This window comes from Eubalaena glacialis, chromosome 1 (assembly GCF_028564815.1).
Source record: "Eubalaena glacialis isolate mEubGla1 chromosome 1, mEubGla1.1.hap2.+ XY, whole genome shotgun sequence".
Lineage (NCBI taxonomy): Eukaryota > Metazoa > Chordata > Mammalia > Artiodactyla > Balaenidae > Eubalaena > Eubalaena glacialis.
This window is the reverse complement of record NC_083716.1, coordinates 19,439,445-19,452,696: the sequence shown is the minus strand read 5'-3', so window position 1 is coordinate 19,452,696 and position 13,252 is coordinate 19,439,445. Positions and strand designations below refer to the sequence as shown.

The 13,252-nt window shown below is 49.4% G+C and overlaps 1 protein-coding gene across 1 annotated transcript in view; it reads left to right on the top strand.

Annotated features, from left to right (window-relative positions):
• Window positions 1-10,803, top strand: part of RBM20 (RNA binding motif protein 20) — a 203,174-nt gene extending 192,371 nt beyond the window's left edge. The window contains exons 13-14 of the mRNA XM_061193420.1: window positions 6,743-6,864; window positions 10,693-10,803. Coding sequence (XP_061049403.1) covers window positions 6,743-6,864; window positions 10,693-10,803 — 233 coding nt within the window. The remainder of the gene's footprint in view (window positions 1-6,742; window positions 6,865-10,692) is intronic.
• Window positions 10,804-13,252: the final 2,449 nt, after the last annotated feature.

The window sequence follows — 13,252 nt, the reverse complement described above, 5'->3', positions numbered from 1 at the left end:
CAGCGTATATATGGGTCTTGTTTTTGTATCCATTCAGCCAGTCTGTGCCTTTTGGTTGGAGCATTTAATCCATTTACATTTAAGGTAATTATCGATATGTATGTTCTTATTAACATTTTCTTAATTGTTTTGGGTTTGTTTTTGTAGGTCTTTTCCTTCTCTTGTGTTTCCTGCCTAGAGACGTTCCTTTAGCATTTGTTATAAACCAGGTTTGGTCGTGCTGAATTCTCTTAACTTTTGCTTGTCTGTAAAGGTTTTAATTTCTCTGTTGAATCTGAATGAGATGCTTGCTGGGTGGAGTAATCTTGGTTGTAGGTTTTTCCCTTTCATCACTTTAAATGTGTCCTGCCACTCCCTTTTGGCTTGCAGAGTTTCTGCTGAAAGATCAGCTGTTAATCTTATGGGGATTCCCTTGTATGTTATTTGTTGTTTTTCCCGTGCTGCTTTCAATATTTTTTCTTTGTATTTAATTTTTGATAGATTGATTAATATGTGTCTTGGCGTGTTTCTCCTTGGATTTATCCTGGATGGGACTCTGTGCTTCCTGGACTTGACTATTTCCTTTCGCACGTTAGGGAAGCTTTCAGCTATAATCTCTTCCAGTATTTTCTCAGACCCTTTCTTTTCTCTTCTTCTTCTGGGACCCCTATTATTTGAATGTTGGTACATTTAGTGTTGTCCCATAGGTCTCTAAGACTGTCCTCAATTCTTTCCATTCTTTTTTGTTTATTTTGCTCTGTGGCAGTTATTTCCACTACTTTATCTTCCAGGTCACTTATCCATTCTTCTGCCTCAGTTATTCTGCTATTGATTCCTTCTAGAGAATTTTTAATTTCATTTATTGTGTTGTTCATCATTGTTTGTTTGCTCTTTAGTTCTTCTAGGTCCTTGTTACACATTTCTTGTATTTTCTCCATTCTATTTCCAAGATTTTGGATCATCTTTACTATCATTACTCTGAATTCTTTTTCAGGTAGACTGCCTATTTCCTCCTCTTTTGTTTGGTCTGGTGTGTTTTTACATTGCTCCTTCATGTGCTACATATTTCTCTGTCTTCTCTTTTTGTTTAACTTACTCTGTTTGGGGTCTCCTTTTTGCAGGCTGCAGGTTCATAGTTCCCGTTGTTTTTGGTGTCTGCCCCCAGTGGGTAAGGTTGGTTCAGTGGGTTGTGTAGGCTGCCTGGTGGAGGGGACTGGTGCCTGTGTTCCGGTGGGTGGGGCTGGGTCTTGTCCTTCTGGTGGGCAGGACCACGTCCAGCGGCATGTTTTGGGGTGTCTGTGAACTTAGTATGACTTCAGGCAGCCTCTCTGCTAATGGGTGGGGTTGTGTTCCTGTCTTGCTAGTTGTTTGGCCTGGGGCGTCCAGCACGGGAGCTTGCTGGCCGTTGGGTGGAGCTGGGTCTTAGTGTTGAGACAGAGGTCTCTGGGAGAACTCTCGCTGATTGATATTACATGGGGCTGGGAGGTCTCTGGTGGTCCAATCTCCTTGGCTCGGCTCTCCCACCTCTGAGGCTCAGGCCTGACACCCAGTTGGAGCACCAAGACCCTGCCAGCCACACAGCTCGGAATAAAAGGAGGAAAAAATAGGAAGAAAAAAAAATGAACAGATAGAACCCCAAACAAAATGGTAAAAGCAAAACTAAACAAAGTCACACAAAGAATCATATACACACACACTCATAAAAAGAAAACAAACAAACAACAACAACAAAACGCAAACAGTTAGAACCCTAGGACAAATGGTAAGAGCAAATCTAAACAGACAAAATAACACAAAGAAACATATACATACACACTCACAAAAAGAGAAAAAAGGGAAAAAATAATAATTTTTAAAAAAAGAAGAAGCGAGCAACCAAACCAATAAACAAATCCACCAATGATGACAAGCACTAAAAACTAAACTAAGATGAACATAAAAACCAGAAGCAAATCAGACGCAGAAAGCAAACCCCAAGTCTACAGTTGCTCCCAAAGTCCACCGCCTCAATTTTGGGAACATTTGTTGTCCATTCAGGTATTCCGCAGATGCGGGTTTCATCAAGTTGATTGTGGGGATTTAATCCGCTGCTCCTGAGGCTGCACCAAGAAATTTCCCTTTCTCTTCTTTGTTCGCACAGCACCTGGGGTTCAGCTTTGGTTTGGCCCCACCTCTGCATGTAGGCCACCCTCAGGTGTCTGTTCCCTTTTGGGAAGTCTGAGGTCTTCTGCCAGCATTCAGTAGGTGTTCTATAGGAGTTGTTCCACATGCGGATGTATTTGTGGGGAGGAAGGTGATCTCCATGTCTTACTCCTCCCCCATCTTGAAGGTCTCCCCTCTGATTAGCTTTGAGACCTATTGTCTCATCCATCTCAATAGGGGGCATACGGTACTATTTTCTGCATTTGACAGGTGAGGAAACTGAAGCCCAGAGACTTTCTTACCTGAGATCACACAGCAAGCTCATGTCAGAACTGAGGATTCCTAATTAGAGACCCTCTTGTTCCTACAGTTCAGGCAGCACAGTGGAGGAAAGGCAATTGGGTGCAGTGGTTAAGAGCACAGACTGTGGAATCTGACTCCCTGGGTTCAAATCCCAGCTGGCTGTGGGACAAAAAGCTGCTTATTTAACCTCTCTCCTTGGCTTTCTTCATCTCTTAAATAAGGGCTGGTGATAGATACCTACCATGTAGGGTTATTTTGAGGATTAGTTGAATGAGTACTGGTAAGGTCTCAGTGTCTTCCAGTAGAAGGTACTTAATACAGATTGTCTATTGTTATTATTCATTTATGAAATAGTTATTGAGACCTACTATGCTTCCTCTCACTGGGGCTACATAACCCTTCACCCTCCATGGTCTGTTTGTAGCAGAGAGACTTCTGGGGGTGGGGGAACAACTCAGGCTTGGTCCCTGTGGAGAGCGGAGAGGCAGAATGAGGAGGAGAGGGGGGCAGAGTCCTGCTGCTTAGGGGCTGGACTGGGCATGGGGGTGGGGAAGGGCACCCTATGTGTTTCAGGCCAGCTCTGGGTGACCCCAGCCAGTGTGAGCCTGCCAAGGCCTGCTCTTCCCAGAACCAAAGGGCATTGCCTGCAAAATGCAAGCTCCCCCGCCACCCATCCCAGGCTTTGCTGGGATGACAGAGTTGTAATTACCAGTGTCAGGAGCTATTATTAGAAGGCAGATGTAGCTTTAGTTATTGTACTTAGTAGAGGCTGAAAAATGGGAGGACCAGGTTGCTCCAGAACTCACTGGGGCTGTGGCAGTTTTTTCTTGACACTGCTGCTTCCTCTGGCCCTCACATTCCAGAGGCGTCCTGAGGCAGTGTTGGTATCCTAGTGCCCGTGCAACCCCCGGTTACTCAAGGGTGAGTTCCCAGGCATTTGGGGATCCTGCCCCAGCTTCTCCTTCCTCAGAGCTGTCTCTGACCACCTGCCCAACGAGCCCCAGAGGCCAGTGGGGGCAGGGAGAAGAGTTGCTGGCAGCCGTGGAGTCTGGGTTCTCCAGGCGGCTCTGGTGAAAGGCTGGAGGGCCTTCTGGCCTCTGTGCAGAAAGGTTTAACACGTATCTGGAAACTAATATTCTTTTAATGCTTTTTTTTTCAATTTATTTTTATTTATTTATTTTTGGCCGCGTTGGGTCTTCGTTACTGCGCGCGGGCTTTCTCTAGTGGCGAGGAGCGGTGGCTACGCTTTGTTGCGGCACACGGGCTTCTCATTACAGTGGCTGCTCTTGTTGCAGAGCATGGGCTCTAGGCATGTGGGCTTCAGTAGTTGCAGCACGTGGGCTCAGTAGTTGTGGCTCACAGGCTCTAGAGCGCAGGCTCAGTAGTTGTGGCACATGGGCTTAGTTGCTCTGCGGCATATGGGATCTTCCCAGACCAGGGATTAAACCCGTGTCCCCTGCATTGGCAGGCGGACTCCCAACCACTGTGCCACCAGGGAAGCCCCCATGGAAACTAATATTTTTTGAGCACCAGGCAAAATGATAGGTGCTTCCCCGTAACACCATTTGTGGTATTATTATTCCTGTTTCATAGATGAAGAAACTGATCTCAGAGAGGTTAAATAACATACCTGAGATCACACAATGTGAGTCAAAGAGCTAGGTTTATCTGACTCTAAATTCCATATTCCATTTTCTCTCCCGTATACTGTGGCTTCCGAGCTTTTTTGTTTTGTTTTGTTTTCCCCAGTGGAAGCCTTTGTTCAAGTGAAATCTCACTACAGATGGTAGCTGTGCCGCTGGGGTCGAAAGGGGCACAGCTGAGACCCTGCTTCACCCTCTGTGGTGGCTTCTGAGGCAGCTGCACCCCTTTTGGGGGGCCAAGGACAGGGACTAGGAGGCCTCTTGGGAAACCTGGAAGATTCTGGAGGCCCCGGCAGGGTCTGCAGTTGAAACCTCAAGGCTTCTTTCCTGGTTTTACCCAGCTGGCCGATCCTGCAGGGTCTGGGACGGGACACAGGGAGAGGCTCTGATCACAGGCCTGCGTCTGCTCCACGTGGCCTCGGGTGGTGCTTCTCCTTTTCTGGTTGCCCGTCTCTTGTCTTGTGTGGGCCTCTGCTCCCCATAGAGCAGCAGCAAAGGGGAGAAGTATTTTGCAGGAACAGAGGACAAAGGCAGGCCTTGCTTAATGCTCGTTTGCCAGCCACAGCCAGGAGCCAGCGCCCGGGGGAGGTGGAGGGGTGGGCTGGCCACACACAGGCAAAGCCAACACTTTCCCATCCTTTGCAGTGAGGGTGGGAGGACGGTGGGAAGGGGAAAGACACTCAGCCTTCCCTTGGGCAGCTGGCCTCCCCCGACTGGGGACCGCTGGAGACTGCTGAGGGCACGGCAGCGGGCTTGCTGTGTGGCAGTTAGAACCGGCTGAGGCCACCCAGGCCCCAGACCACAGAGGAGCCATCAGTCAAGGCAGGCCGCAGGCAGGCCTCCCAGGCTCCCTCCTCCCTCCAGGCCTGCCCCTCCACACTGATAAGTGGCTCTTTTGAAATGGAAAAAAAAGTTATAATTACAAGTCTAAGCTGCTCCTCTATGACAGGGTCTCCTGTGCACTTAGCTCTGTCTGTCAGGAGGCAGGAGAAGGAAAGTGAAGCGAGGCCCAGGGTTGTGGTCACACGCAGTGCCTTGGCCTGTCCCCCTCTCTGCAAGAAGCTGCTCTGGCCCTGGTGTGCCGCTCCCAGCCCCGCTCTCCCTGCCGCCCCTTGGGGCCAGATCTCCAACCTTCCCCCACCCCCAGCAGAACCAACCAGATGGGCAGCAGCAAAGCCCAGCTGAAGTGTGTCAGCACACAGGGAGCGGCCCCAGTCTGAAGGCGGGATCTGGGTGTCCTGAGTGGCTAGCCCCTTTCCTTTAGTTCCGCAGTGGGTCCTGCTCATCATGGCCCTCACCCTGTTCTTTAGCTGGTGCTTCACGATCAGGTGCCTGAGGAAACTGAGACCCAGGAGGGGTTCAGCCGGCTCTCCCCAGGCTACACAGATTCTTAGCCTCTGGTCTGTGCCTTTTCAGACCTGGGCTCTTTCCAGTCTGCTGTCTGTGTCTTCAAGAGGAGAACTGTGACCCTCAAACACCTTGGTGGAGGCTGGAGCGGCCACCGTCCCACTTCAGAGATGAATCCTCTGGGCTGTGACACTGTCACTTGTCTGGCTGTTGGGCCACCATTTCCCTTCCTCAGAATCAGAACGCCTCCCAGAATCCTGGCACTTTTATTTAACGCATCATAAATAAAATGTTACTAATTAATGATTCAGGTGTAAAGACTGGAGAAAGATGGAAAAATGTTTATGATAGATCATCACATGAAAAAAGGAGGAGATAGAATTACACTTAGGGTGTGATTAAAAATGTCCCCCTCCCCCCAAAAAAGGCTCTCTATATAGATAGTGTGGAAGAAAATATTTTGATTGGAATGACTCTGGGTGATTTTTCCTCACTTTTATCTTTAAAATTTTTCTTTAATGAACATAATTCTGAAATAAGCAAACAAAAATGAGAGCATTCTTGGGCTTCCCTGGTGGCACAGTGGTTAAGAATCCGCCTGCCAGTGCAGGGGACGTGGGTTCAAGCCCTGGTCCGGGAAGATCCCACGTGCCGCGGAGCAGCTAAGCCTGTGCGCCACAACTACTGAGCCTGCGCTCTAGAGCCCACGAGCCACAGCTACTGAGCCCGCGTGCCGCAACTACTGAAGCCCATGCGCCTAGAGCCCGTGCTCCGCAACAAGAGAAGCCACCGCAATGAGAAGCTCGTGCACTGCAACGAAGACACAACACAGCCAAAAATAAATTAATTAAATAAATTTAAAAAAAAAACATTCACTTTATAAAAAAAAAAAAGAGAGCGTTCTTCCAGAGTCCTGGCCACAACAGCTGCAGAGAGGGGTACAGTGTGGAGAAACAAAATCCACCCAGGGAAATGTAAGAAACCTCCTTCCTCCACCTTTCCCTGGAAATAGGCTGATTGTAGTAGAGCCTGGACCTACTTCCCAAAGGCAGTTGCAGAACATATAATTGCTAAGCCCTCCATCACACTTCAGGGAGTACATCCCTCACATTCACAGCTGCCTGTGAATGAAGTTGATGCTATTTTCTTCGTGCCTGTTTCGCAAATGAGGAAACTGAGGCCTGAAGAAACTGGGTAACCAGCCAAAGTCAACAGTAATCGAGGGCTGGAGTGCATTGCTCCTGTTACCACCTGACTGCTGTCTGGACCCTGGGGGCCTCCCTCCACCTTCCTAATTGCCTACCTATCCACCTCCAATCCTTCTGCAGGGGTGGAGTTCGTGGTGCCCAGGACCGGCTTTTATTGCAAACTGTGTGGGCTGTTCTACACGAGCGAGGAGATGGCAAAGATGAGCCACTGTCGCAGTGCTGTCCACTACCGGAACTTACAGGTAACCATCGGCCTTCCTTGCCTAGCGCCCGGGGAGGGTGTGGGGAGTGCGCCCTGGTCTCAGTTTCTGTGCGTTGCTGTCTCCTTCCATCTCATGGAAAACTCCTGTTCTCTCAGTCCTGACTCTACCAGGTGGCTCCGTATGGTAGCAGCTTCCCACGCGCTCTCAGAGCATCTGTCTCCACCTTGGTACAAAGCATTCTGTTTGGCTTGGGTTTTTTTGTAACTGCCTCTCCCTCTAGACCGAATGACTCGTTAGTGTTCACCTGGCCCCTGGTTGGGTCTGGTCCCTTTTCACCTGGATGTTCCAGATGCAGATATTTCTCTATGTTTCTCTTCCCCTGTGCACTATCCTTGTTTGCTAGAATAAAACCCACTATTATGTTCTATTGAAATGTCCGTCCATACTGCAGCTATTATCACAGGCATACCATGGACCAGACACTATTCTAGGCACTGGGTAGACAACAACAAAAAAAGCAGACAGCAATCCCTGCCCTCATGGACCTTCCATTCTAGCATAGAAGATAAGCAAAAAATAAAATAAGTACATTTCGTAGTATATTAACCGTGGCATATAAAAAATACCCTATATACCATATTTTATCTAATCTAAGGTGCCATCAGTGGTAAGACACACCACTATTTTTTGATATCAACAAGGAAAAAAATGTTACAAATTAAACCGTGAGACTCCATCAACTGTAAAATGCATCTCAATTTCAGAACTGTTAATGTGTGGAAAAAACACTTCTTAAAATCACAAGATATAGCAATATATTCTATAATATATACCTATATAATATATAGCATATTAGAATGTGATTTTCATATAACTTCTGGTATAAGCTGGGGATTAGTAATGTAATACAAATCATGGAAGATCAGACACTCAGGGGTAAGTTAGGCAACTCCTGTTTTTACTACAAGGAATCAAACTACATTTTTGAGGCACAAGGCCTTGACATTAGAAGACCATTGTGGTAGCAGCATGCCCTAATTCCAGAGCAGGCATTACTATCAGTTTAATTGTTAAAGAATGGCTGCTCTGGTGGTTCTTAACCAGGGATGTGAACCAAAATCCCCTAGACAGTGTTTCAAAAGTATTTATACTACTTAGGCCAGGTGTTCAGTAGAATTTGAGAACTTTCTCAAATATGTAATTTGAGAAAGTTCTCCAAATGATTTGAATTTGTACCCCAGTTAAGAAAACTCAGATATGGGCCAGTTCTCTTGTTTTACAATTGAGGAAACTGGGGCCCAGAGAAGCCAAGGATTTGTCCAAGCCTTGGATTTGTCCAAGGCCATGTAGATGGTGAGTTACTAGGCCTGGGGCCAGATTGCCTGATTCTTAATCCCTTTCCTCTTTTCACTCTACTAAGCTGGTCTTGAAAACTGAGACCCATATCATGGCCTGGGTCACCATCTGCAAGGGACTGTCCTTGGCTATGCCCAAACTCAGGTCATTTAAGCCTCTTGATTTCCCTCTGGAAAGCAGCTGTTCTATGACCAAGGAAGCCACGAGGTCTGGGGCCCAGGTCCCAGCCTCTCCTGGGGGCGGGCAGTGACTTGGCCAGGCCAAGGGTTCAGATTGGGCCACCCGGCGCCAGCCGAGGGCAGCTGTCTACCCTGAAGACATCATCGTCCCTCACCCCCAACAAGATTAAACCTCTAGAATGGCACGGCTGGATGGGGTCTTGAAGATCATCCGGTCCTGATTTTCCTAAACCTTGGTCTTCACACCAGCTGGAATCTTTTAAAAATGTAGCTTCTTGGACCTACCCTATACTTGCTTATTCATTCTCTCTCTAGCGTGGGGCCTGAGAATCTGCATTTTAAAAAGTCTTTCCAGCAGATTATAATACTTCAACATGAGAACCTGTGATCTCATCCGGCATTCTTGGCTGGATTGTGTAGCCCCCAAGGAGACCCACAGCTCAAGGTCACCCAGGAAGGTAGGAAGAGTGAGTGCAGACTTGCCAGGGCCTTGAATTCTAAACCCTGTGTCTTTTGCAGGGCAGCCGACTTCACTGTGTTCTGGCCCTCCGGGCCAAACCCCCAGGCAGACTCGCCTCCCCACAGCAGACCATTCCTGTGGTCCCAGGCATGTCAGGTCCAGATGCTGGCTAAGCCCCTTACGCCCGCCAACTGCAGTTCAGGTTGCCCTGGCGCACCTGTCCTGAAGATGGGAGCCTCCATCGCAGGCTACCCAAATAGGGTTTCTGCCTATCTGGGAAGTGGCCTTGACAGAATGTCTCTGTCCACACAGTCACACCCACCGCACCACACTCCATGTTACACGTGTGAAAAGGGAGGAATTCAGCCCCAAGTAGCAGGTGCTGAGTGACACCTAAGTCAGGCAACTTGTAAACCTAGCACCCCCAGGAGGCCTTGAGGTAGGAGTCGGGTTGTTCTTCGAGGCAGGGTAGAAGGAACCTTCATTTTCTCTCTGCAATCCCGGCTGTGCCCACTGCTGGTCATGCTCTGAGAGAACCCACCAGAGTGATCGGAATAGCAGGTGGAGTCAGTGCTAGATGGGAAAACTAGACGCCTGCTCGGTCCAGTTGGTGGTACACCCACCCGCTTGCCTTCCCTGAGACGAGGTAGAGGAGAAACCCGGCCCTCCAGCAGCAGCCTAGCCTGGAGAGATCCATGGTCTGCCCTTCTCCCCGTCAGGCTCACCCACCACTCAAAGCCAACCACAGTCTCTCCTAGAGAGAGCAGGTCGACCCCGTCACCTCAAGCACATCATCTTGTCTGACCCTCAAAATCAACCCTGGAGGAGGAAGGAGGAAGATATCATTTCTCCCATTTAACAGTTTCAGGTCTGAAGCTGGGAAAAGATGAGTGACTTTCCCCAAATCAGACAGCTGGTGCCACTAATGATAAAGGGCAACATTGCTGAGTGTTTATTCCATGCCAGGCAGTGTGCTCAATCCTTCATGGTACCTCTCTCGGACTTCACAGCAACCTTATGCAGTAGTTACTATATTACTCACACTTTACAGTTGAAGATATTGGAGAACTTGCCTACTGAGAGCTAGCATTTGAACCTGGGTCATCTGACGGCAAAGCCCACACACCTGACCACTGCAGGGGACTTAACCCTGCTGACTCATAATGCTGTGCTCTCTGCACTGCCCTTGGCTGCCCCAGCCATCAGCGGATATGCAGCTGGGGCGCCAGGCATTTTCCAGTTCCACCTCACTGCATTGAATCCAGAATCCCAGGAGCAGCCCGACAGGCTCGCCGAGTTGGGCTGGGGGCCAGCGGGAGCAGTGAGTGCTCTGGGGCAGGGTGGAGGTAGCCCCCCACCATGGAACCTCCGAGACACAGAGCCTGCCAGCCTGTCTGCTGGAGTCTGCAACGTCAGGCTGCGGTTTTGTCTTTCACAGTCACTATAGGACAGAGCTGCTCCCCTCCCCACCCTTCCAGCCTCCCTCTCGTCCCTCTGCCTTTTACACGTGATGTGCTGCCTGGATACTAGAAATCTTTCTGGAAAACAAGTAGAGTTGTTGTGAGCATTAAATGAGTTTATAGAAGAAAAGCAGTTAGAATAGCACTTGGTCTGGGATACGGCCTATGGATGTGTTTGCTATGGTTAGGATCTGTACTTTCTACCTTCTCTATGGGTCATTTGTAAACTAACATAAAGGGGGCGGAGCTTATCACTTAGCATGGGTCCTGGAGCCCTGGAAGGATCTGGGGAGGAAGAAGAGGGGTCCCACCCACTGGGCAAGGTGATAGGAGAGGGGGCCAAGGCACACACCCCCTTCCTCTCCCGCCAGCTCACCACTCTCTCTCCCCGCCCCCCGTCTTTGTCCCACAGAAGTACTTGTCCCAGCTGGCCAAGGAGGGCCTGATGGAGACCGAGGGGGCAGGCAGCCCTCGGCCTGAGGACAGCGGAATCGTGCCGCACTTTGAAAGGAAAAAGCTCTGACATCCCTGCCACTGCTGCAAGCGGAGAGAGGAGGGCCTGAGAGGTGGGGCCTTCCTGCCCTCGGGGACAGGAACTAAGGCCAGAGAGGAAGGAAGACCAGGCAGGCCACGTGGCCTGGGTTTGTCCTCAGAGACTCATGAAATGCCCCTGAAGCGTCTGCCGGAGTCCTCCGGTGTGTCCAGTCTGCTGAGGGGCACCCACTCTCTTCCTGTCGACTCCTGTTTCCTTCAAACAGTCTTTCAGTTTGCTTCTCTCTCTTTCTCCCTCCCCATCCCCCTCTCCCTCCCCATCCCCCTCTCCCTCCCCATCCCCCTCTCCCTCCTGTGCCCAGGGTCATTTTCTTTTCATAAAATCCAACTTCTCAGGGATTTTCACAGTGTTCCGATTCTTGATGGGATAGGACAGGTCAAGCCAGGCTGAGTCTTCCAAAAAAAAAAAGATTTCACGGAGACTCCTGGGTTGAGAACCACGCCAGTGAACCTGGAGCAGTTTCTCTGCCTGGCGTCCTGTGTATGGGGAGCTGAGACGGGTCCTGCAGTCCTGGAGGGGGGAACCCTAGACAGTCAGTGGGCAGAAGCTGGGAGTTCCTCCAGCTGGACCACCTTTCTGAAAAGCCCTGATTTTCATAACTCTTTCATCCTCTCCATCGTTCTAGAAGCCCACCAGATTCATGCCTTAAAATAAAATTTGAGGAGGAAAAGAGCCCTTCATTTTGGAAGCTCTGATAAGTTCCCCCCAAATGTATCTCCTTCCTCTTGATTTCAGGAGATGCCAGGGTTTGTTCTACTCTGGACGTTGAATTTGGTCTAGACTCACTTTAAGTAAAAATGAAAACAGAAGCGTCTTCCCCCTCCAGTTAAAACAGCAGAAGGTCAGGGCTTCCGTTGAAGTTTGGCCTCCCAGCCGTAAATGGTTGGCTTGAGAGACACCAAAACGAGGAAGTGGCATCTGCCCTTGACTCGCCCTTTGGGGCCTACACTCTGGGCTCCAGCAGCCTCATAGCAGAATGGTTTTTAAATAGTCTCTTGGAGGCAGGGGACACAAATGAGAGAGAAGACTGCAGGACTGAGGAGCATTTGAGGGTTGCCAGGTGTTTGTAGGTGGACCCTTTCCAACTGGGCAGAAGGTCAAGGGCATCTCAGAGTTGACCCCGTGTGCAGACTTTGATATTAAATGTTATGCAGCACAGAGCTCCTTCCCACCAGGCTCTGCGATACTGAAAGGTCAGTGGCTTCAGGCCCCAGACAGAACAGGCTGCAGCGTCTGCCATCCATTGGAAGGGTCTGGGAAAAGGTGCTGGGGGGAAATGAGGCTCAGCTGCAGCCCTGGAGAAACCCTTGAGAAGGTCAGAGGGGAGCCTGGTGCTACTTCCTCAAGCTGAGACACTCCCCTAGAGGCGGCCGCCCCAGCTCAGCCCCTGGAAGACGGTTCCTGTTAGTTCTATTCCTGACCACAGGCAGGTAGACTAGGTCGAGATTGTTTTATCTTAATTTTTTGCTTTTTTCTTTCAATGGTAGATAAGACTATACTGCGCATTCTGTCCTCTGCACTAAAGGCAGAAGGGTAGAGAGATTATCTGAGTTCGACACTGATGTTTTATCAGTGAGGAAACTGAGGCGCAGAACGGAAGGAAAAACAGAACATAAGAGGATCACGTGTAAACCTTGGGGCAAGCGGTCACGGGCAAGGAGACAACTGTTGGGGACCTGTGAGAGGGAAGAGTTCAGGCGAGCACCAGAGGCAAACAGACCAGCTTGGACAGGTGTAGGGAGAGGCTGGAGGCAGCAGGGAACCTGAACTTGGCATCAAGCAGCTGGGGGCCTCAGCAAGGTGAGTGTCTCAAAGAGAGTAGAGTTTGAAAGTGGTGACTCAGCCCAGACCTGGTCCCCTGGCTGACTCCTCTGTTTTTTTTACTTGGTGCTCTGGAAACCCACCTCCTCCATTTTTTGGAAACCTTTGACCCTGTGTGTCTTCCTTCCCACTGGTGGGAAGTCAGGGGACAGCTCTCTGGCCTCCTTACTGAACCTTGCTGGGAAAAACCTAAAGGCTAAAACTGCATTTTCAGAGATGCTGGCAGTCTTTTCTCCCAGCAAAGTGGAAGCTGACCCTGCCCGCTCATCCCCCCAAGCAGCGTTTCCATGGAAATCTGGATGGCTGTTCCAACAGCTGAATTCCCTAGTAACGTAATGGCTCCCTTGCTGATAGACTGACCTTCCCCATATTTTAAAGCTGGAGAATGGCCCTGTGAAGGAGAGAGAAGAGGCTCTTTGCATTCAATCAGAACCTGTAGTTTAAAAAATCATCTAAGATCCTTTTTTTGTGTGTATATATGTATTTATTTTTATTTATTTTTATACAATTCCATTGGCATAGTTTCACCCACTCTATAATTTGCACTTTTTATTCCTACGTGTGTCATACACAACGCAGTATTAAAAGCAACCAGGAA